Raw genomic sequence first — 24,109 nt, 5'->3', positions numbered from 1 at the left:
GTTTGCCCAGCACTGGCCCCATTTCCAGTCACTGCACCCACTTCTGGTGTGCGACTGGCACCCTTTCAGCCCTGTCCTTGTGGTGAACCCTGCAGTGGGTGGGTTGTGTGGGTACTAAGTTGTGCAAGCCCTTTAAGCAGAGTCTCCTGAAAACCCACCAGCTCCCCTCGCCACCCCAGTCCGAACCGGCTTTTTACAGCCAGAAGCTCTGGGATTTACCTTCCCGGCGCTGGAACCCTGGGCTGGGCGGTCTGGCCTGGGGCTGAGACGGCTTGCTCCCGGGGTGTCCCTCCCAATTTTTACCCGACATATGCGAGGGTGAGATGTCCATTCTGTCGCCGCCGCCACCTCTTTGTGCCATGCCCCATCTCCACACCGCGCCTCCCATCTCCACGACTCCACCCCTCCTACCTGTCGGGAGGAATGAGGCTTCTTTAAATCCTCGGTTGTTGGTCTTTCACATGGCTCGATTTTCTGACAGTTCTGGGTGTTAGCTGTGTTGAGATCTAGTCGTAATTCCCTCTGTGGTTGCATGAGGAGGTGAAGCGTGTCTACCTGCACCTCCATCTTGACAGGAAGTCTCCTTCCTTCCTTTTTTATGGTACTTATTACCTTTTAACATACTGAGTCATTTATTTTTCAGTTTTGCTCAGTGCTGTATCTGAAGAGTCTGGAAAGCACCCGCTGCTCTCAATATTCATTTGTTGAATGAATGGAGCTCAAAAAACTGAATGTACAGGTTGCTTGGTGAAACATGGTGTATGTAGTGAGAAACTATCATGCACATATCATGCACATACACATGTTTATTACGTGTATCAAAAAGTGAACAATAGCAGCTATTTAACAGTATGTGGTAGATTCACACACAGGAAAATGGAAGGATGGTCACGATATGAGTAAAAACCAGCAAACAATATGATTGGCAAGTATGGTGTGATTTCACTTTTGGAAAGAAAGACGCACGTATATATGTACATATAGAAAAGTATGCGAGAGCGCACACTAAACTGTTAACGACGGCTTTCTTTGACAGATGAGATAATGAAGGATTCTCACCTTCTATTTTTACAACAACTTTGAAATCCCTGTAGTTTATTAGCAGACGACACTGATGTGTTTTAGCGATGTGATTTTGTGAAAGTTACTGTCCGCTTGAAATGCCCTTCTCCAACTTCTGGGTCGAGTTTTCATTCCTTTAAGAAATACTGCCTCCTCTGGGGTCTCGGCCGACTTACAAACCTGTCCTGGGCTCCTACAGCACTGTGGACGCTTCGGCAGCGTGCGAGTGAACGCAACACATCACAATTCTTCATTTACTTCTCCGAATCCCCCGCCGGGCTCAAGTGTCTTAAGGAAAATCTTTTTCTGTGTCTCCTTTTCCTAGGCCTTGTGACTCTCACTATTGGACACACAGTAGATGCTCAATAAATGTGAGCTGTACAGGTGAAAGAATCCACTGAATCCTGAGAAGTCACCTTCACTTATTAAACCGCTCAATTAGTGGGGTTTTTTTGCCGGCCTGTAGAATGGGCCCAGTTCAACTTGTGTGGTGGCAGACAGATGCAGACCAGCGCCTCCCGGAGTCCCTGTGGCTGTTTTCCCGAAGGCCCTCCTTTGCTAAGCCCCCCCTGATTCTGCTGTTGGGGTCCTCAAGGTGTTCATCATTTCACTGTCTCACAAGCCTTCCGTGAGCTTTACTCTACTACTTTGCCATTCTGTGTCCCCAGCCAAGGCTTTGATAAGATCTAAGGCCACACCTACGGTTCCGGACAGTGCTCTCCAGAGCCATTTTTCCTGGTGACAGTTTATTAAGCCTCGAGTTATTTCAAGATCAAGGCATTCTTCAGTTATCTTACAGTAACTGTTTAAATAACCAGCATACAATCGTAAACCTTCGTTTTTACGATACTTCTGTTAGTACATTCCAGTAACTTTCAAGTTCTTTTCTAAACACGTTTTTTTTAAGACAGAAGACCCCCTTGACAAACAAATCCAGAGCAAACCCAGACCAGCTGGGCGGGCTGGTCCAGGGGCAGGGGGGTCCCCCTGCCCCCCCCTTCTGGAGGCACTTTCTGCAAAACCTAGTTAGACACCGCTGGGCTGTTATCTAGGTCACAATACATAACAGTGGCCTGCACTTTACAAATTCAATTCCTGCGTCTTATTAAGTCATGCCTTAAATGCATCTGGAGCACAGGATGCCGAAAAGAACCGTGATGTAAATTCTTTTGTAGAATGAGTAATCACAGCCGGTTCTATTCATTTTTAGAGTTCAGAGTTTTGCACACCGAACTTTCCTAAATCTGCGGCCTAAGGAAGGAACGAAAGCAGGTCCATCGGGGCGGCCTCAGGAAAACAATCACTGTTTCCCCCTTTGCTCTCTTCAACCAACAGATGTCACTAAAGATACCGCTTACCCAGAGGCCAAGGGGAGAAGAGATTAGACAAATGGAAACTGAGCATAAAAAACATCCAGTTCTTACAGCTGAGAAGTAGGTTTCCAAAGTAATAACATTTATTACACTGCATGCAACATTTTAACCAAAAATTTAAGAAAGAAATTTCTTTTATTAAGTTGGTTAGGCTGAACGGATCACACGGCACTAAGTTTTGAACTACACGTCCTTGAAGCAATTTAAAACTCATTAGAAATAATAGGCTTGGGCTAGTAGAAAACGTGGTAAAATTTAATCCTCATCCAAATGTTACCTGGGCTGTACAAACAGGAAATTGTTCTGTGCTACTGTGGCTAACCTCACGGCTGACCCTGAGCTGCAACAGCGAGAGCAGCTGAGAGCCGAGGCAAAATTAAAAACTTACATCAAAGTATATCATGACAGAATGTAGATAAATAAAACAGCATATCAAAAGTATTATTTTTCTGCCAGTCTCATTGAGCAGGGAGGTGGAGGTATTCCACAAAATACAGAGCCAATCAGGTGCATTTGGAAATGAGTCCCCCGCCCTCGGTAGTCCCCCCACTCCTGGCTACCCAAGTGTTGCCCAGCAGGGGTGAGCAGAGAGAAGGCCCGTGCGCACGGGGACAGAAGGGATCACAGAGCTCCGGCCTCGTGCCCCCACGGGCCTCCCCTTCCTTCACCTGGGCTCACCAAAGAAATACTTAACGCCGGCTCTCCTGCATCCCACCAGCCCCTCTTCCCCTCATCTTCCAGACTCCTGGAGGCAGCCACACGATCCCACTCCAGGGCGCACGTCAGAATTTCCAGAGGTAAAAAGCAGGGTAACCAAAGATTCCAGGAGGAAGAGAGAGACAAAACCGGATTGGCTGATGGAGGCCAGAAGGGGCATCAGTGAAGGATGAGAAACATTCTTCTATCACCCTTCTATTACCACCAGTGTCAGAGTCACAGGTGACACAGTTGAAGGACATTTTCCCATTGAGCCTGATTTCCCTTAAGTTTTAGGATGGAAATCACCATACTTAAAAGAAAAGTCCGTCATCAGAAACATCCAAGGTACAATCTTTCTTTGGCCACTCCCCAGTAGCAATGAGAAATACGAAGACTACTGCCTGAAGCCAGACAGACTGGGAAGGAAATCCCAGTTCAGCTCCGTGCTGGCTATGCGGTGTTTGGCCAATCTCTTCTCAACCCTATGAGCTTCAGTTTTTCCCTCACAATAACCATGGCAGCTCATTGGTCTAAGGGCTTTTCACGCACAATCTAACTGAATCTTCATAACCACCAAATGAAGCAGGTATTATTTTCTCTGTTTAACAAGAATCTGAAGGCAAGTGGCCAAGCACCTCAGCCAAGTTCCAATGGCTAGTGGGTGGCAGCACAGACCGACCTTGAGAATTCAATGGGCTAACGTTTGATATACGGTCCAGGACAGGAGTGGGCACGTAAGAGCTGGTTAAAGAATGGAAGTTACAGTTACTAGCAGTACAAACGGGACCAGAGTGTGGGCCTAATCTCCTAGTCTCTCGTCAGGGTGAAAAAACACCTTACTGACTTTTCTTCTCAAGGATGCTTTCAGGGTTTTTCTCTTATCCATCCCACCTCCTTTCTCAGCTCCCTTACCATCCTCTGTTTCCATCTGTCCCCTCACGTGCTCCCCCCAAGTAACCCTTACATCTCTCTCAGCTTTCCTTTGTCTATGGCAGACAAGTGGACAGAGGGCTGGGTAGCTTTTGGAGCCCGTGGATGTGGCCTTGCTCTGAGATCGCTTGGTTGTCACTTGCTGGCCATATGTTTTTCTGTCCTAGAGGTTCAGAAGTACCACCAGGAAGAAGGCCCTGTTCTTCCCTGCCCCCTGCACTGACGAATGAACCTCAAGGGAAGGGCTGTACTTGGTGAAAGAAATTAGATCCAGAAGGAGGGACACGAAAGACACAGTTATGACTGGTAACGGGAATCTAACGCTCACACAGTTACAGCTCTCCTGCCTGGGAAGACATTCAAAAAAGGAAATCCATGCACACTTTCATAATGGAAAATGTTATCTCCTTTTAAAAAGTGAGGAAACGGAAACTCAGCCCTTGTCACAGGCAGAAGGAAGCTGAGCAGTGAGGTCCAAGTACGAGGTGTCCCTGAACAAAACTGCGATGACGTCTGTGCACCCTGTCCAGGGAGAGCCGGCTCTGTGCGTGCCAGAGAACACCAGCGGGAGGCGCTGCAGTGAGCAGGGTTCGGTGCCGCCCCGAGCCGAGCCGTTCACCCAGAGCGGCTCCACTCACCACCTTGTGGGCGACCTGGACAGGCAGGTCAGTAGCTACCGTTCACTACCATTGGCTCTCTCTCTACTGCGCCTGCAGTTCAACCAACTACAGATCTAAAATCACTGGAAAAAACAACCTCAGAAAATTCCAAAAAGCAGAGCTTGAATTTGCCATGCACCAGGCACTATGCTGAGTCCATGGGAATGAAAGGGTGTGGAGGCGGACCCCGCTGCCCCGCACACGCAGATCCTGTGCCACGTTCCACACGGGCCTGGAGAGTCAGGGATATTGGTATCTGCGGGGGACCCTGGAACCAGTGCCCCACAGACACGGAAGGACAACTGGAGTCCTAATTTTAGAGCATATGAGAGAACCAGGCCCAAAAAGGCACAGGGTCTTCGGTGAGGCTCATGGAGGTCACCAGGGCGGACACTCAGACCTTCGAATCGCCAAAACTATGCTTTTCTCTAAGGTCCCAGGCTTTTGGAGAAAGATCCAGATGTTTATCTTTGTATGACAGGACGCTGACAGGAATTAGACAGACGAGGGACGCGTGGCACTCCGCACTGGGAGTATTTTAGAAGGGGTCCGTTGTGACAGTTAGGAGGCAGAGCATTTCTGTTCGTACGACCCCGATGTGCCCATTTCGAGAGATGCGAGAGCCGTGGCAGTTCGGCTGCTGGCGGAGACGAGAACAAGGCAGTGCAAGTTCGCTGACTTGAGTCAGGTGATTTCTGCAGCTTCTGAACACTCGCAACCTCCGACTCTAAAGTCAACCGCACAACGAAAACTGGGCATTTTAAACAGAAGCCTCTAATGCACACACATCAGAGCCCCAGAATACATTCTTTTTAAAAAAAATACTCAACTACAGTTGTCCCCAGTCTGTGCCCCCCCGCCCCCGCTGCTGGCTTTGTCCAGGGGTCCCTTGCACGTGCTCCTTGACGACCCTCCCCTTCTCTTCCCCACTACCCCTCCCCTCCCCTCTGCTCACTGTCAGTTTGTGCTTTATTTCAACGTCTCTGGTTATAGTTTGCTTGCTTGTTTGGTTTGTTGATTAGGTTCCACTTATATTCTGCATTAATGTAAAAAAATGTAAAACAACTGTTTTTCTGCCTTTAAAATCATGGGGTTTTAAAAAAGTAACATGCTTTTAATGGTGGTTCTCTCTCTGTCAGACACACACACACACACACACACACAATAAAGAAGCTTTATAAATTTTTGTAAAATCTGTTTCTAGGCACCCAAAAAGATCTATGAAAATCGCAGGCAATTTTGACACCAAACGTACTTGGACTTGGCCACTGCCGTGGGAAAGTAAGAAAGGACAGGCAAAGAGACCAGAACAGAGTCAGAGAGGACACAGGAAATGCACCTCGGGGAAGGGCCCTCCCTACATGGGCCCCGCTTGGGCTCAGCATTTGGTCGGTGTGTGGCCAACATATCACAGTGGGCCCCCGTCCGCCCCATCCCCATGCCCTGGCTCCAGAAAAGTCTCAGCGGTGAGAATCTCACGGATGACGCTGCCAGAATAGGTAAGTATTAAGGTTTATGGTAGTTGTAAGGCCCACTTTGAGCTATTAACCCAATTTTTTTACTGTAATTAAGACAGTCTGTTGAACTCTGATTATGGGGGCTGTAATGCCCCAAAGTCCCTATGACACTGCTCGTTACCAGGATATTTTCCCCAAATTTTGTGCTGGTGACATACTGATCTAGGCATTTCTTCACCTGAGACAGCAAACTGCCTGACAGAACTTTTAGCCATTTTGAATATGCTATAACTTTTCCATATTCTACCCAGTGTATTCCCTGTGCCTCCTGACACTGCAATTTTATCCAAGAGAAATTCATCAAGTCGGTCAGGAATGATTTGCAGTCAGGGGCACACTGCGTGCTTCTCCCGGTGCCGATGTGACAGCTACCTGGCTCTGTGCAGCCTATTACCCACTTCACAAATGCATACAGATATGAAGTTCAAAATAACAACGTAACTAACATCTTTCTTCCCTCCAAAGAGATAAAGTTATATTGCAGAGACAAATATGGAAAAAGATACTCACCATAAGTGCAAATCATTTTACTAGCTTCTCTGAAGAGAAGAATTCCATTAGGGGATGATACATCAAAATTCAAACGCTGGGATCTAAGAAATATAGCAAAAAATTAGACTGCCTGTGCAGAAAAAGAAGCCAAATATAGGTTTAAAATGCCTAGCACTTCCATTTATGAGAAGTAGCGGTAGTACAATTAGCCCTCTTTAAAAGTGCTATTCCATTAACATATGCTAATTTTCTCACTACAGAGATACTAGGACAAGTAAGAAAAGTCATTTTTACTTATTTGCTGATTCAGAGAATTCACTTTTTTTTCTGTAGAAACAATATCCTGACACCCTGTATCACAAACACCGTTCTCCTTCCCTGCCGAGTGGCTGATAGGTAATAATATAAAGCCCGGGTGTGTACCTGCCGGTTTGTGCAGACACTTGGATAGAGATTTACATTTGAGACCTCCTGCCGTCCCCACCGCACATTCTAAAAACAGATTCTAAAGAGACAGGAAGCCTAGGTACCTTTAATACTGCACATTTGCATAATGACTCACCTGGCCCTTCGAACTCACCGGGCATTTCAAACCCGGTAGTTACACAGCCCATAGTTCCCACTGCACACAGCTCAAGGGAAGGAAAGCCAACCCCAGAAGTTCTGAATGAGGCCTAGTCTGCTGCCCGGCTCCTGACAGAGGAGGGCAGTGGGAACAGGGCAGAGGGCGTGCCATCCTGATACAATATTGGCCTTTTTAACCTCACTTTGGCTTTAGCTGGTTCTAACATGCCTTCCTGCTGTGCTTTCGAGAAATGATATGTTTCTAGGAGAATGAGCAAAAATATGAAATCAGGCCAAAGAAATACCAAAAGGCGGAGACACTTGCTAAGGCGCTGTTAGCTGGGAACGGGATGAAGTACTGCTTTTCCATGTCTTCTGAAAATGCTTTGGAATCAAGTTCAGTTATGACTTATCAATACTATTGTAAACTTCTGATCGGTGGTATGTAATTCCTGATTAAAAATGTACAGACACAACTCACATTAGAGTCTAGAGAAACACAGACAAGGGAACACATTTTCTGATACCAAGAGGGAGCTATTACAACAACCGTGCTAGATAAATTACCAGCCTACGCTCACATAAAATACTTCACAACGTATAATGCAATGTTTTTCCTTTAGCATTAAATATCACAGCAGTAATATACAGTACCAATTATCTGGCTGAAAACATTATAACTGAATAAAAAACTAAATTCCTGGTATAACATGCATAGCTGTGTTTCCCTATGAAAGTGATACCCAAGAAAGGGTATCCCTTCCCTTAAGCGACCTATGAAAATGGCTAAGAAAAAACTAACAGCTTTCAAAAGAATAACACTCACAGTTACTTATGTGCCAGGTGTTTTCCCACCTCTTGCCTTAAAAGTTTCAAACTCGTGCCAGAGAAACGCAGCACCAGAGCAAACGCTGGAGCTGAGACCCAGACTCCTGCCCGAGTGCCTCCCGCCAGCCAGCAGTTCACAGAGAGGAACTGATGAGACTGGCGGGCAAAGTGACAGGTAATTTGGTGCTGAGCCTCACGCACAATGACATTCTTTTAAAGAGGTAAACCAATTAGCTTACTGCAGTTTTTCTCTTTTGGCCACATCTTTGTTAATATTTATGTGCAGAGTTATTGGATCTCTGCTGGTCTATGCAAATTAGAAGGTCAACCAGGCAATTCCTGGGAAGCGTTGCGGTTGCTATTGAAATAACAATTCCGAGTGCATAAATCATCCACCGACCATGCACCCTGGCGCGGAGGAAGGAAGATTAGTTGGAAGTCAAAGCAGGGCTATTCCCAGGGCTCCTCAGACAAACTGGCCCTGGCCTGCTCTGGGCCTCTGTTCCCTCACCCATAAAAGGAAGCACCCACACTCCCACGACTCTAGACTTCTTTCCCGCTTTTAAGTTCTACAGCGTTGCAGGCAAGCAGCGAAACAGCTGAACTAGCTGCCCTTGCTCCACATCGTGCCTTTGATTATTTTGAGGGTGGCTGTAGCCTTCTGCCTTCTCCAGCTCCCGTACACGCCACAGCACACTGTGTTCTTCCTCCCAGAAGGACTAAGTCTACGCCTGAAATTCTATTGCCACCCCCGATCATCTTGTTTCGGCCCCTGGGTTCGAGCTAAGTCTTGATTACCCACACGTAAAGCAGTAAATACACTCCGATCTCCGCAGACGGCCGCCAAATGGACCGTATTCCCTCCCCATCGCACCCCTTACCTGTTCTGCATCAGTTCTGCCATGAGTTTTAAGATGGGCGTGGTACACGCTGGCTCTCCGTACCACCGCCCCACCGCCCTCTGAAGAAGGGGAAGATAGGTAGGGTACCTTTTATGAAGCCTGTTAAAGAATTTAAGGGTCACGAGAAGTATTGCTCTTGAAAGTGTTGCTTAAGAAGAAAAAAAAGGAATCCGCATTTGTTCTGTGTTTCATATACAATGGCAGTCTTATAAATCACTCTCCGTAACCTGGGCAGCTATGTTTTTGAGACTGCAAATGATTTGCTCTTATTTGTAACATATCCCACATGTGACCTTGCTTTATTCTTGGCAAACTCTATAAATAAAATACAGAGTATCATACAAGTAACACATTTCAAGAATTATGCTTAATAATGTAGAAAAAAAAATTTTGTGAATGAGGATAAAAACATATTTTAATTGTTATTCGTACCAGGCTTTCTTGGGCATCAAACTATTTAAGAAATAATGTTGCTCATTCTGAAATTTTAAAAATACATAAAAGTAGAGGGAAATAGTACAACCAACCACATGTACCCATCTCCCAGCTTAGAAATTACATGCATTCTTTTCTTTTCGAGTTGTTGACTTGTTCTGCTTGGACCACCGAAACTAAAGAACATCGGGGATGTTAACTCGAAGAACACCTTTGGGTAACTTTTAAGCTACTCAGTGTGGCTACCAGGTGGTCCCGTGTACACACACCAGGGAGAAACATCAATAGCAAGGAGCGTGCGCCTCCATGAGTCAACGGCCCAGACCATCAGAACCCACAACAGGGACTCTGCTCCACTGGCCCTTTAGCCCACAACCAGCCCCCTCTTTGTCACATGGGCACAGGAAGGTTAAGGTGAGGCCAAAAACTGCAGCGGGAAAAACTCACTGTGTGGCTACCTTCACTTCCTGGCTCTTTTCCTAAAACCCAAGTCTCTCTCTCTCTCCGACGCTTTCCGATGTACTGGCCTTTTTGCTGCAGACCAAGTGCTGAACCGAACCTTTTCACGGTGTTCCGTGGGGTGTGGTGGAGACCTCCTTGATGAAAAAGGTCCCCATTCCCCTTCCTGCTCTTGGAACGAACGTGCAACTCCTTAGCCGAGCACAGAGGCCATCTCAGCACTCCCGGCCCACCGAGGTCCAGCCATTCTCACCGTCCCCGCACACCCCGTGGCCGACCCTCTCGTCTCCCTTCCTTCATGTGCTGCCTCCTCTGCCTGACCCACTCCCATCTTCGATGCCCAGCTCAAGCGTCACCTCCCCTGGGACGAGGAGACTCGCTCTCTCTGGTCAGAAGGCACCAACCTCTCCTCACCCATGCCCAGAGCACCCGGGCAGCGCATCTCTGCTAACACAGCTTATCAGGGTCGGTTTTGCTTGTGTTCTCCGCCTGCCCGTCAGAGAGTGAGTTTTGGAAGGGCCGGGTCAACCTGCGCTCCCCTACCACGAGCCTGCTAATTCCGATTTGTCCCCCAGATTTCAAGATAGATGTCAATTATCCTAAGAGGCCTCTACGGCCCCTGCCCCCTCACCCCTGCACACACAGAGCACGGGGTGAGGTGTGTCGCCCGTGTATGACCATGGTAGCACGTCTATCACTGGGACAGCGCTTTATCTGTCACAGGACACGCTTCTGGAGGGCGGGGGCCTAGGTGCTCCCTGTGCACATGGGCCTGGCGTGGAGTAGACTTCAGCAAGGATTTGTTGCCGTAAACTCGGCACCCTCAAAATGAGGCATAACGCATTTGCATAGAACTACCTGTTTCATTTGTTTAAACTGTGTATTTTACTCTGAGGCTTCAGGAAACAACATTCAATGAAAATAAGCCCGCTACTAGTGTTAAGAGTGGCGTGCTCCTTGCAAGTACAAAAAGCAATATTTTTATCTCCCTAAGATACACCATGTTCAAGGTGGCATTTGCTTACAGTGAAACAATTTACCTAAGTATTTACTGAAGCCCTGTTCCACGACTGTGCTCACTGTTTTGGCCTCTCTGCAGACGCCAGTGAACCAAACCTTAAAAAAATCACTGCCCTCACAGACTTTATATTCTAATCAGACAGAAAATAAACAAACTAGATATGCAATAGGTTAGGAAAGTAGTACAAAGGACAACAAGGCGGAAAAGGGAGGTAGGAGGCGAGTGTGTACGTGAGTGTGAAATTTCAGTTGAATAAGAACGGAAAAACTACAGTCAATGAACTTGATTATTAACTCTAGGTTGGCTGTTGTTGCATAACTCACTACTCTTTCCTATCAGCTAGAAAATTTGTTAGCTCTCATCGATGGTAGATAACTGTGTGCCAGGTACTATGCGGGGGGCCAGGGATCTAGAGATAAGCCAGCCACGGCTTTCATTCCTGGGCAATTCGTGCTCAAGTCTGGATGGCGGGCATGTAGCAGGGATGCTCTGAGCAGCAAAATCCCGAGGCAGCGCCAGAGGAGCAAGGGTGAGAATATATTCCGCCGAGAGGCCTCACGAGCACACACACACTCAGTGACCACCAGTGAGAAAGCACCTGGAAGGCTCATTGGAAAATTGGGAAGACCGAAATGCCAGAATCTAAGGCCCCTGTGCTAGGCACTCCACAGGCATTAGGGCATCCTATTTTTCAGAGCACAGTGCAGTCACTAGGAGATACAGCTGGGGACATGTGGGGGTGCTCCCTTTCCTGCGTGGGGTGAGAGCTGTTCTCATATGCTCCTGACAGAGGTGACTGCCACAGAGAAAATGAGGGACAGTGGAGAACAGAGCAGGGAGCTACCCAGCAGGGAGGTCAAAAGGCTTCAGAGAGAGAAAGCCAGACTTACATCACAGGGCGAGGAGCAGAACCCACCCTCGATTTTCCCACGGGCTTTTGAGCCCTGTGCATACAGGGACAGGAGGGAGGCTGCAGTGGCCCTTAGGTGGGAGGGGTACGAATCTAACCGCCTTCACTTAGATCTTCTCAATGAATCCCCAAGGTCTGCGTCGGATGAGTCAACAAACCACAGATGCGATGTTACTGTGTAAGATGCCCAATATGAAGAAAATTGAAGAGTATGTGAGACTTGCTTCTTGACAACATCCACCCACCCACCCGTCTACCCACCCACCCATCCAGTAGTTATTAGTACTTTACTATACTATGTGCTGACCCCCCAGCACCCCCGCAAAAAGAAGTGAGTAAAGTCGTAATTCTCTCCCTCTGGAGTTTCACAACAGAGAAAGCATCACAATACACTAGAAAACAACAAGAGTTTCTGCTAAAACGGTCGGGAGGTGAGGTGTGAGGATGCGGGCGCAGGAAGAGCCTGCCACTTCTGAGCTTACTCTGCGGCCCCTGCCTGCGCATGTGAACCTCTCTGCTCGTGGAGGCGCACGCCGCCGCCGGGAGCCTGTCCTCTCCCTGCTGCCTGGCCAACGCCCACGTCCCTGGGAAGCTCCCTCTTTGTGCCAATCTCTTCCTCTCACACGTCCACGTGGTTTTTTTCCGTGCATTTTTGTTAGAACGCACTGACTGTTGATTAGTGACTTGTTATATCCACTAGATTGTGAGCTTCGAAAGAGCAATCAGTTGTGTTCATTCTTGTAAAGAGCAATCCTTTTATTCATTCCTCGTGCCTGGCACCGAGCACTCAGAAAAGAAAAAAAGCTTGCAGAACCGATTTTCCAGGCTTACGTCCTTCCCTGTTGCAGTCTGTCCAACATACTCATTATTTCGTTCTTAAAACTGAATTCTGATTTTCTTAGGCAACCCAAACAGTCAACTGCTTTGTACCGTCGGTGGAGTAAGGGTCTACATTCCTCAGCCTGACACTCGAGGGGCCCAGACAGCCTGCATTTCCGCCCAGGAAGGAAGTGGCCCCTGCAACAAACGTCGTCCCCACTGGTCCCCTCCCTGAGACTGCGCTTCGTTCGNGTTTCACAACAGAGAAAGCATCGCAATACACTAGAAGACAACAACAAGAGTTTCTGCTAAAACGGTGGGGAGGTGAGGTGTGAGGATGCGGGCGCAGGAAGAGCCTGCCACTTCCGAGCTTACTCTGCGGCCCCTGCGTGCGCATGTGAACCTCTCTGTTCGTGGAGGCGCACGCCGCCGCTGGGAGCCTGTCCTCTCCCTGCTGCCTGGCCAACGCCCACGTCCCTGGGAAGCCTCCTCTTCGTGCCAATCTCTTCCTCTCACACGTCCACGTGGTCTTTTCCGTGCATTTTTGTTAGAACGCACTGACTGTTGATTAGTGACTTGTTATATCCAGTAGATTGTGAGCTTCGAAAGAGCAATCAGTTGTGTTCATTCTTGTAAAGAGCAATCCTTTTATTCATTCCTCGTGCCTGGCACCGAGCACTCAGAAAAGAAAAAAAGCTTGTAGAACCGATTTTCCAGGCTTACTTCCTTCCCTGTAGCAGTCTGTCCAACATACTCATTATTTCGTTCTTAAAACTGAATTCTGATTTTCTTAGGCAACCCAAACAGTCAACTGCTTTGTACCGTCGGTGGAGTAAGGGTCTACATTCCTCAGCCCGACAGCGAGGGGCCCAGACAGCCTGCATTTCCGCCCAGGAAGGAAGTGGCCCCTGCAACAAACGTCGTCCCCACTGGTCCCCTCCCTGAGACTGCGCTTCGTTCGGCCACCGGAAACGGTCTGAGTCTGCAGGTCCAATGGTCCAGCTCTACGTACTCGATGAGATAAAAACAAAAAAACCTTCACCTTTAAGGAGCCTTCGCTGATTTCCCAGCTAAACGCAATCACTCCATTTGCATCTTTAAGGCACGTATCCCCTTTTATATTTTATTATAGTCATGTATGCAGGTATCTAACCAGGCCGATCTATCATAAGCCGTAAGCTCATTTTGGGTAGGGTTTGATCTGAAGTGATCTCCATCCTTCATAACCCCTGGCACGGCCCTCAGCAAACCCACCGGTAAGTGAATGAACGGACTCCCGTGCCTCCCCACTGGCACGCACAGAGCTAGAAGGACTGCGGCAGAGCGTTCACCTTGAGCCAGACCCTGTACCAGGCCCCTTCCGTACGTCAGTGCACCCACTTTACAACATCCCCTTAGACAGGTACTATCAGCCCTGTTCTACAGAACAGGACCCTGTGGCTCTGAGACACTGAGCGGCCCACCCAGGACCTCCCGAGATGTTTCGTGGTGAAACGAGAATGGAGTCTAAGACGACCCTACCCCAGAGTGTATGCTCGTCTACCAAGCTTGGTGTCTCGCCTTATCTCTGTAGGTTTTGATGCATATTAATAATCAGAACTGATTGATGGGAAAACAGTGGACCTCAAGGTCAGACTATGACAATTAAAACACCAGCTAGAACTAGCATCGTACACATTCTTCCAGGTTTTTTTTTCAATTTCCCTCTGGATTTTTGACACTTCAGTCTAAATATGAATCTGCGGAAAGTTTAAACAAGGTGACTTAATACACTGTGAGATAAGGTGCTGTTATATGGTTGCGTTCCCACTACAGGAGCAAATAGTGTATCAGTGATTCTTCTTCAGTTCTCCAGGAGGGGAACAATTCATCAACACGGTTGCTGTGCAGTTTCAGGCAATTTGGTTTTGGAAGGACAGAGTGATGAGCAATGTAGTTTGTGTAGCAGTTAATGCAGTCAGTATTTATAGAAATGTTTTTGAATTAAATAGCTAACCACTAAAATAGCATTTTGTCAAATAATCACCGTAAATAAAATGCATTTTGACTCTAAGACGACACATGCTCTTACAGCATGTCTCTTCTGCATGCCAGGGACGGTCTAACAAATTAAAGGATGCACCGTTATGTGGATAAAAGGCAAATAAACTTTCCCCAGCAGTAATGTGGGAATCACCACTGACGTTTTGACACATCAATATTTCAGGAAGAATAAATGACTTTCATATCCATGTTTTTTTAATCATATACTTATTCATTTTTACATCACCAGAATACTTTGAAAGGATCTGTACTTTATCACCTGAAACTGCTTAAAGTATTTCGAAATATTTTAATAAAGCTTTTTGAATGATCAAATCATGTAACTTTTAAACAAATTTTACTATTATTATAAATATTTGCTCTTCATCCCTGGCCCAAAGGAAAACTATAAATCTTGTCTCCACTGAATGAACACCATTTATCATATTCATTTTGTTGTCAATACAATTATGAAAAGCCTTTGGCCTTCTCCCAAGGAAGCTGATTTGCTACTGAAACTCAATTATTATAAGCGAGGACCGGACCACGCCACCCGTTTAGCGATCTAACCCAACTTCCTGCCTAGGAGACACCTGGCCCTGCGCCCCTGACCCTAAAGCACCAACCTCCAGGGTCAGGCAGGTGGAGGAGACAATGGCCTCTGGTTCACAGCAGAACACGGTCCCGAGGTTTTTGTTTGCTCTTTTCTGCCATCTGCTGGACAAAAGTTTCACTTTACATAGGTGCCAAGAAGAAGGAGCTGAAGCCAGGGAATGGAAAACAGCCTTAATTAAAAACTTAAATCGCAATATATCCTATGAATTTCAGGCAGTGCCAATTAAGGAAGACATTTCTATTCTTTAACGCTGAGGGAGAAGGCTCTGGCCTTGACTCTTGGTTGCGTCCGTGGAGGAAGACACGAAACATCAACTGCTGGGCATCCGAGAGTCACAGCTTGGTTTCAAGGTCACTGCCAATATTAAGGTGCCCAAAGTAGGCTTTTATGCCTTCTCAAAGAAATGAACGCCTTACTTCACGAGCTACTTCTTTTTAGAGAAATAAAAGGGCCCTATGTAATTCCAGTTTATCATTTACAATTGTTGAATGACTTTGCACATTGAAATCCATCATCTCTGGAAATGCACTTTGGTGATCTAAAGACACATGTGATTCCTCAATGACACGAAACATCATCTTTAACCCTTCTTTTTTTAAAAAATATTTTTTAAATTTCTTTTTAGAGAGAGGAGAAGAGAGGGAGAAGGAGAGGGAGCGGCAACATCAATCAGTTGCCTCTCTCAGGCTCCCAACTGGGGACCTGGCCCACAACCCAAACATGTGCCCTGACCAGGAATCGAACCAGCAACCTTTCGGTTCACAGGCTGGTGCTCACTCCACTGAACCACACCGGCCAGGGCTCTGACCCTAATCTGGGCACATAAATTTGATGAAGTGGATTTAATAGTAAAATGTAAGTCAGTATTCAAATTAATGTTAAAAATTAAAGAAAAATATATAACGCTCGCTCTAAAACATGCCAGGTTCCTAGTTAGTTATTTTTTTGGCCATAACTGTTGCAGACTGCCTTAAAAAAGTTTCTTTTACAATTTACGGGGGAAGTTTGGGTAAGAAGGGTTTGAAAGGAGCAACTGAGAAACAGTACAACTAAAAACTGAAAGAGCTTTAAAGCCTTAGAATTTTTCTTACGTGCTCTGATGGTTTCATGTATAAAGGCATGAAAAGTTTACATCACACCTATATGACTTGTGTAAGTTGTCACTTCCTATTAAGACCAAAGAAGATTCATATCATACTATGAAAGCAGTATTAATAACAACCATTTAAGACCATCAAACACGTTTCAGACCTTACACAAAGTCACCTAGTTTAATGGTCACAATAAGCCATGACACTGGATGTCTCCGTGTTCAGACGAGGAAACCTAGACTCTGAGGGGGTAAATGACTTGCCAGGGCTCACGTGATAGAGAAGAGCTGGGATTTCTGACCCCCCAATCCAAGTTCTTTTCACTCTTACGTGGTGAGACATTCCCATGGGAGATGTCTGTTCGTTTGTTTTGCTGTCTGTACTAAGCCTCGGCAAAGGTAGACTTGTACAACAAATGAAAAGTCCTGACCACTCGTTCCCCCCTTTCCACATCCACGGATATTTTCATGATGATGAAAAACTGGAGCACGATGAATTAAGCCTCCAAGAGATAAAGTGACCTTCTCGGTCCTGCTAATTAAGATGGAGGAGAAATTCAAACCACCTCAAAACACCAAACGCTAGAGTTTGTTGGTCCCGAGTCAAAGATGTTAGCCCGATTACCTCCCGACCCTGACACAAACACTCATTTGGGGACGTGATTTTTAAGTTGTCAATGTTTAACGGCACCGAGAAAGTGACCTCTCTGAGCCGGGTCTCCAAATGCGGTGCTCCGGTAGCTGCACCAGGGCCGCTGTGCTGTAATTTTTAGCTGATTACACATTAGTTCATTTAGCTTTGTTTCCTCTTCCCCACTGTGCCGTACTATTAAACGAGAGCGAGGGGCCCGGCATCCCTCTGTGCACAGGGTGGGTACTGTCACAGTGTAATAAGGATACATCCAGTCGAACAGCATGGTGTAGCTGGTCTTTGTGTTCAGCGCGAAGGCAATCCCTCGAAGGTCTCTTGCCAGCCCGATCAACATACGCTGTCAGTGGGGAAGAGACACAGTAATTGATTTTCACGTTAGCACAGAGCAGATGGAGTAATAATCAGGCAATAATGACCACATATCTGATTTTGATTCATTAGCTACAATGTCTCGCTCAGATCCTTTTCTATAGAAAACTATAGACCCTTTAACCAAACAGACCACATATCTGCTGACCAACTCGACTTTGATCCTTATAAATTGAGCTAAGTCATAATTCTAGTAGTGTGGGAACATGTAGATTCTTAATATATTTTGTTTCCAAATAAAGTCAAAATTGGAATAAAAGGACTGGTGATTCCACAAGACAGAAATGCACACAACCTAGACATTAATGAGAGCAGGTCTTAACAACGCTGGCTTGCATGGGATCAGTCCTACTACGCACTCTGAAGTCTATTGTGGAAGCATACTGGCATTTAAAAGATCTCTAAGAAAAATCCTGAGTAACTTAGGACGAAATAAAACTGTCCAGGTGACCTATTGGTGCCTACTTAAGGCATTCGTAGTCCCCAAGCAAAAACAAACACAAAAACAAAAACAAAAGGAGAAGGTGTAAGGAAGAGATTCTATATTCAATGCCAGAAGACTGAGTATCAAACTCCAGCTTACTTTTTAATTGTAAGTCTTAAAGCAAAGCAATTTATCAGTCTCGGTTTTTCCCATCCATAAAAGGGGCCAATAATACCTCTTTCAGAGAGGCATTGTGAAGAATACATTTAATAAATTTATGTAAAAATGCTGAACAAGAGCCTGATACATACTAAATGCTCCACAAACATTTAGTTTTAGAAAAATAAAAAGGGGGCTCTAAAATTAAAGAGCTCTGACTTATACTCTGGATGCTTAATTAAGCTCTCCTTAGGAGGATGCCTGGGAAGAGAAAAATAAAACCCATGAACAGATGCTGGAATGTCAGAACAAAGAGCGCGAATAAACATAATTGCAGAACAAGGGGGCGAGATAATTGAGAGACGCCACTGCGATTTCTGAAGATACTGTTTCACTAGGACGGTCTGCCGGAACACGGCTTCTGAACTTCCCATCTGACCAGATCTCCTTGTTCCTCATCCTCACCCTCTGGTAATAAAGGAAAGCCTCTTTAGGAAGGTGTTTGAATGATCACGAAGGACTTGGAAGTGAATCACGACCCCCAGCTTCATGGCTGACTAACACTTCCAAGCACCAAATAAGTTTCTCTGTCGGGGTGTCTGAACTCCCGATCCTTCCGCCACCCACCTGCGAGGTGACTCGTTACCACTGGAAGCTGTTTATAAAAACGCTCAGTTTTGATGCTAACTGTTTACAGAGTGATGGTTATGTGATTTTCTGAATCTGCAAACCCTGGATACCTGTTTCTGCTTCACCACGTGACTCATTCTTTTTTTCTCTCCTATCTCGCCAGTCCTTGCTTCTCTGTAATCGGCTAGCTGCCTCTACAGTTCTCTCACGTGACCTGCTATTTTTTTAAAAAAACGTTTTGCCTTTTATTTAACCTGCTTTCACCCCCCCAGCACCTGTTCCCCTCTTTCTCAGAGCAGCCTCCAGGACAGAGCAGGTCTTCTAAGAAGCCTTCTCAAGCAATTCTATTCTGACTCGGCAGCTCGGCAGTCTTTCTATTAAAGTGGCCCTTCTGGTCTACTTTTCTTACGTTTGCTTACAGGTTACAAGCTACTCTCCGAACAACCTTACACTCCCATGTTTAAGTGGCCCCCACCATTCCACTCTGGATTAGTCAATAGGAACCAAGAGGCAACTTTCTTTGTACCTAGTGCAAAGGATCCTTCAAATATTTCAGACCATTCTCATTACACAGAAATGTTAACATTTATTCCATTAAACATTTTTCTCCTTTAAAAGATGCCAAGTTAATTGACAAGCTCTAGTTGACTCACATCTATGAAAATCTACCAAATGTTTAATTTTAGAAAATGTCACTATAGAGCAGAGTAAGCATTAAGAAATAATAATTAAATGTATGTTTTCAGTAGACATGGCTGAGCAGGAAAGTGTGGTGGTCATGTAAGAAGCAGATTTCCTGTGCTCACACAGTGTCTCCCATCTCAAAGCAGCGAGAGGACTCTGACCAGCTAGCCAGAAACTCAAACAGCGGGAAGGGAGGATTTTCTCGAGAGTCGAAACATCCCCAGTGCTGGGACGAGAAAGGGAAACTGCTCACTGGGAGCTCAACCAGCTACTGAGCCACCTCAGAGAGGGACAGGCGATCTGGCTGAAACGTGGCGGGGGTGGGGGTGGGGGAAGGAGCCCCAATTTACCATCTCATTTAAAATAGCACAGAGAGGTTTATCTGAACAAGCTGCCTTCCTCCTCTGGCTGGCCAACACTTGACTGGTCTGAAGAGTGAGCGGTGCCTGTGTTTTCAGTGAGGCCCCCTGGGGGGCGTGGGGCGGCCCCCGGGGTACCTGAGGCTGCGGGTTCCTTTTCGGACGGCCCGAGGAGAAACCGCTCCCCGCCGCGATCCGCTGCCCGGCGGACACTTGTCCGTGTGCCAGGCGTGAGACGGATGGGCTGGGAAACAGCCGAGACGCGGCTCCTTCCACCCTGACCCCCAAAACAGGGTTTCTAATGGAAAGCCTGACAGACCCCCTACTGTAGTGGCACTACTGGGGGCAGCTATGATATTATCCTCATAATTCTACGATATAATAACAACAAAGGAAAAGAAGGTGAAGGGTCATTGTGCTTTGTCTTTAGAATTAAGATGGCTGTCTTCATCCTTAAAGCAAACTCTTAATTCTGGAGACACATCTTAATAACCTCTAAATAGTTCCAACAAAAGAGCCATGTCAGAGGAATGAGCGGGCCCCAAGGTGTTTCAACTGGAGTGTTTTCATCTGCCTTTATTGCTCTATCCCTCTCCAGAATTAAGGCAATAACCTGTGATAAATTATTCAGGAACTGCTACAGGGATCAAAGCAAAATCATTCTGTTAAAGTGCTGTTTGCAACATTTGGCACTTAGTGCGAAAACTTTTAATGTGCGCATGCTGAAAATCAAGGATTTTAAATAATTTAACATTGTGGAGTTTATACGGAGGGACTAAAGATAGCAGGTTCCCATTTAACTGCTCCTCTTCCTCTGAGAAGTTTTCATTCATTTTCCTTAAAACCGATGACGTCATGGTCCAATCAAAGATGATGCATGAGCGGGGGGTGGGGGGGTACTGGGCTGTATTTTACTACGGATACAATTACGTGGGAACAACATGTATTTCGAACGAATGCTTTAGAGCCAGGATCTGTCGCAGCATTTTCTTTCTTTTTCCCCTCTACTTCGAAGAGAAAAGCCCAAGACAAAAATTCAACATTCTCTTCATTTCTGTTTGGACTAAGTAAGAAAACAAAGCCATAAATTTAAGAGTGTCGCACCATCTCCTCCCTCACGACCATATTTCATCTTGGCAACACAGGTCCTTAATGTTTATGTTCGTCCTGAAATCTGCATTTGAAAAATGTCTATAAATAGGGAGTTAGAAAATCTTGGTAAGGGTTGCAAATTAAATGAATATAGCAGTCCTGAGGCATTTTCATAGAGATATTTTACCAGCATCACCTCCTGTGGCTTGGAATACTAAATACTTTATTGAGGAACAAAACAGAACCGTTTTTATCTTTAGTACTTGCAAAATGAAGTACCTGAAAGCACTTTTGCATGTATTATTTATTCATCATGATAGAAAAATAGCCTTAACCTAATAAATTACATTTAAAAGCATTTAGTGCAAAAGTTTTGTTTATGATAAAGCAACAGATTTAGTTCCTCCCTGGTAGCTTAGAGCACCAAGTTTCCTTTACACAAATTAGACAGATGGTGCTTACAGTAGAATTTACTAAAGGTCTGTCACAACAAATGCAGCCAAGCTGCATATTTAATCACTGCAGAATCTTGTCTACCTGCAGCTGCCAACTGCTAATCCAATTTCCCTGATAAATGTGGCAAGAGACACGATCAGCAATAAAGAGCATCTAACTCCATTTTCCTGCAGGGCGTCTTTTGATGAACATTTAGGACGGAAGCGGGGAGTGCACTGTGTGGCCCTGGTTCGTGGCAGCTGCATGCATTCTGAGGCACAGTTCTCAGATTACTCACTTAATTCTGCCACCATCATTACGTTGCTATTGATCTCAGTAGCTGTTGCCTACACAGCATTACTCTGGATGAAGCTGAATCAGGCAGTTATCATGCATCAAACTTGCTCAAAAGCCTGGAGATTTCCCCTTAATTACTTGTGATTTTATTTGCAAATACCGTTAAAGTGTAATCAAGCAGTCACTTTCCAGGGTCGTTAAGAACTTGCTGGTTTGGGGATGTATCACTGGAACTCCATTAAAAATGACTCGAGGAAGAGGGTCTCCATCAAACTAGATGGGATCACATCAAAACGGGCTTGGAGTCTAATGAAATCTTCCGATGAGGCGAGTGTGATTTTTATAGCCATGGTGTTTTTCAACCTCGCTTCTTTTTGGCATCACGGACAGCGATAGCCAGCCCAAAGCTGCAAAGATCTGGCTGGTCAGTAGGGATATTTGTGAGACACCTAAACACACAGCTCATCTGAAGGGAAACTACTCTGGGGAAGAGTTTCAGCAAGGCCATAAACACAAAGAAAACCGCTACCCTCTTCTTTGGTTTTAAAATTCTGTGACTACTACACGTTGATAAATGCTCATTTCAAAAACCTTATTTCAAATTAAAAAGCATAGTATTTGGTAATTATTTTTTGGTAGAAGAATTATCCTAAAATAATGGTCAGAAGTGATCATTTTTCTATTTGGCTTCTGACTGCTATTTTTTGGCTTTTGTTTTTGTTTTCTGGTAGAGAGAAAAGGAGCCATGTAAAATGGTGGTTTATATTTTGGTCAACTTATTTCAAATAACGACAAAATATGACTCAAGTATCACCAACAAAGGCGCCTAAATTCTCAAGAGTACACTTATTGGTCTCTTAAAAAAAATAATAATCAGTGCCAATCTATTTAACATGGCCCTGACACCTAATGATTTCAGAAGATGCTCTTTTGACTTAGCAGACCTTCTGCTCTCCATCCTCCAGATTAAAATATGGGACTGGTTTGTCACAAACAGCTTGCTACACTTAAGGATTTTACTAATAAAACATAATGTTGTCTTAGATATTATGACTGTTGCCACAGCTGAACTGACTTGTCAAATCAATCCTAATATGCCTCCCACAGGCACATAAAAACCTTATTTAGCTATCAGTTATCCTAATCACTTTGTTCAGTTTAAGAATGCAATACTTCAAGACCAGCTCCTATTTATACATATATGCCTAGCCATTTAATAAAGTCTTGATTTATAGAAATTCCTGTTTAAAAATATTTAGAGATGTAGTGTTTTAGCATGTGTATGTTTGTGCGTTCTTCCATATACACAGGTTGGAAACCACAGAGCAGGGCAGATGAGGGAGCAGGGGTGTGTAAAGGGGTGCACCCGTGAGAAATGTTCTTTTAGAGACATGAGCTGCCAGAAAGAGACGAAGCTGCGTCATCTAATCATAAACCGACTACCCAAACTCACCGCTGATCTCCAAGTCCATTTGTGTAAGACACGAGCGGTTGGGAGCGCAGCGGGAGGGGGCACAGAACACACACTGGGCGGCAGCCTTTTCTGCACTAGCCCCTCGGGAGTGAGCAAAACGGTCTTTTCTCACGTGTGGAAACAAACCCACCTTTACGTCTTCTTGTTTAAAGTTGCTGTTGAATATCTGTAATACTGTTTCAAAAGAGACCGTGAGAGGCAGCATGAAATTCTCAAATTCGTCCTCATCTTCGCCTATCGGAAAGACAAAAGGGTCACCACGGTTTAAAACGCCTGCTATTGTGTGCCGGAGCCTCAGCAGCGAGTGGGTTATGCCGGCTCAGAAGGGTGCCTGAGAAGGGGGCGCCGGCGTTCGCATCCAGGCCACACTTCGTGGTTTGGCTCATTGAATATTCTGGTGTTTTGCCTTCTCTTTTTGCACCACATGAAAGAGCAACATGACTCGCCAGCCATTTTTTCCCCTGGCTCTTTATTGGATCACAGACTCATGCCCCGGGCATCTCAGCCCTTCGGCTCTGAGGGCCCCCAGAGCTTCCCTAGTGCCCCAAGGAAAAGTCACTTCCAAAGCCTCTGAGACAAGGGCCTTTTCTCTCCCTTCTCTTTGGGTGCCAAGGCCCTAAGGGGCTCACAGACTCAGGTGCCCAGATAGCTCCAAGTTATTATTCTCTTTTATTTATGTTCTTTTTATTAATTTGTTAAATAGATGGCAGGGAAACTTCGATCTGCCCAACAGGCTGAGGTCCCTCCCAGGTCATTTGGATTTTCAGCACGTTCTCCACAGGCACCTTCCTCGTGCACTAAGCTTCCTTTTCTTTATAGAAAAGAGAGAAAAAGAGACATTTTCCACTGGTTTTTCACTTTAAAGGTACACTACAGTTTCCCCGAGGGTTCTGCCAAAGCGGAGTCTGCACCTCCCATACGGGTAGGCCCAACCGACAATTCACGTGGTGTTCTTTCAAAATGGGTTTCTTTTCAATGAGAGTTGATTCGCTCGTTCATCCTATGCCACAGGGAACCAAGAGGCCCAGTTTACTGATGACGAGCACATGAGAAAGGTCAAGTGACTTCCTCAAGGTAACTGCCTTAGCTGGAGGTGGGACGATGTGGTCCGGATGCCTGATTTCTACGCTTGCAGT

At 45.7% G+C, this 24,109-nt stretch overlaps 1 protein-coding gene across 2 annotated transcripts in view; it reads right to left on the bottom strand.

The window, feature by feature from the left end:
• The window catches only part of RANBP17 (RAN binding protein 17), a 239,136-nt gene that overhangs the window by 47,289 nt on the left and 167,738 nt on the right, over nt 1–24,109 (bottom strand). For both annotated transcript variants that reach the window (XM_037057757.1, XM_037057758.1), the window contains 4 exons: nt 23,104–23,207; nt 17,299–17,387; nt 9,006–9,113; nt 6,751–6,833 (listed from right to left, as the gene is read on the bottom strand). In XM_037057757.1, coding sequence (XP_036913652.1) covers nt 6,751–6,833; nt 9,006–9,113; nt 17,299–17,387; nt 23,104–23,207 — 384 coding nt within the window. The remainder of the gene's footprint in view (nt 1–6,750; nt 6,834–9,005; nt 9,114–17,298; nt 17,388–23,103; nt 23,208–24,109) is intronic.

The sequence above is a fragment of the Sturnira hondurensis genome, unplaced genomic scaffold (assembly GCF_014824575.4).
Source record: "Sturnira hondurensis isolate 20B ecotype Veracruz unplaced genomic scaffold, ASM1482457v3 Scaffold0009733, whole genome shotgun sequence".
Taxonomy (NCBI): domain Eukaryota; kingdom Metazoa; phylum Chordata; class Mammalia; order Chiroptera; family Phyllostomidae; genus Sturnira; species Sturnira hondurensis.
Note: the sequence above shows the minus strand (reverse complement) of the source record. Positions and strands in the feature narration are given on the sequence as shown.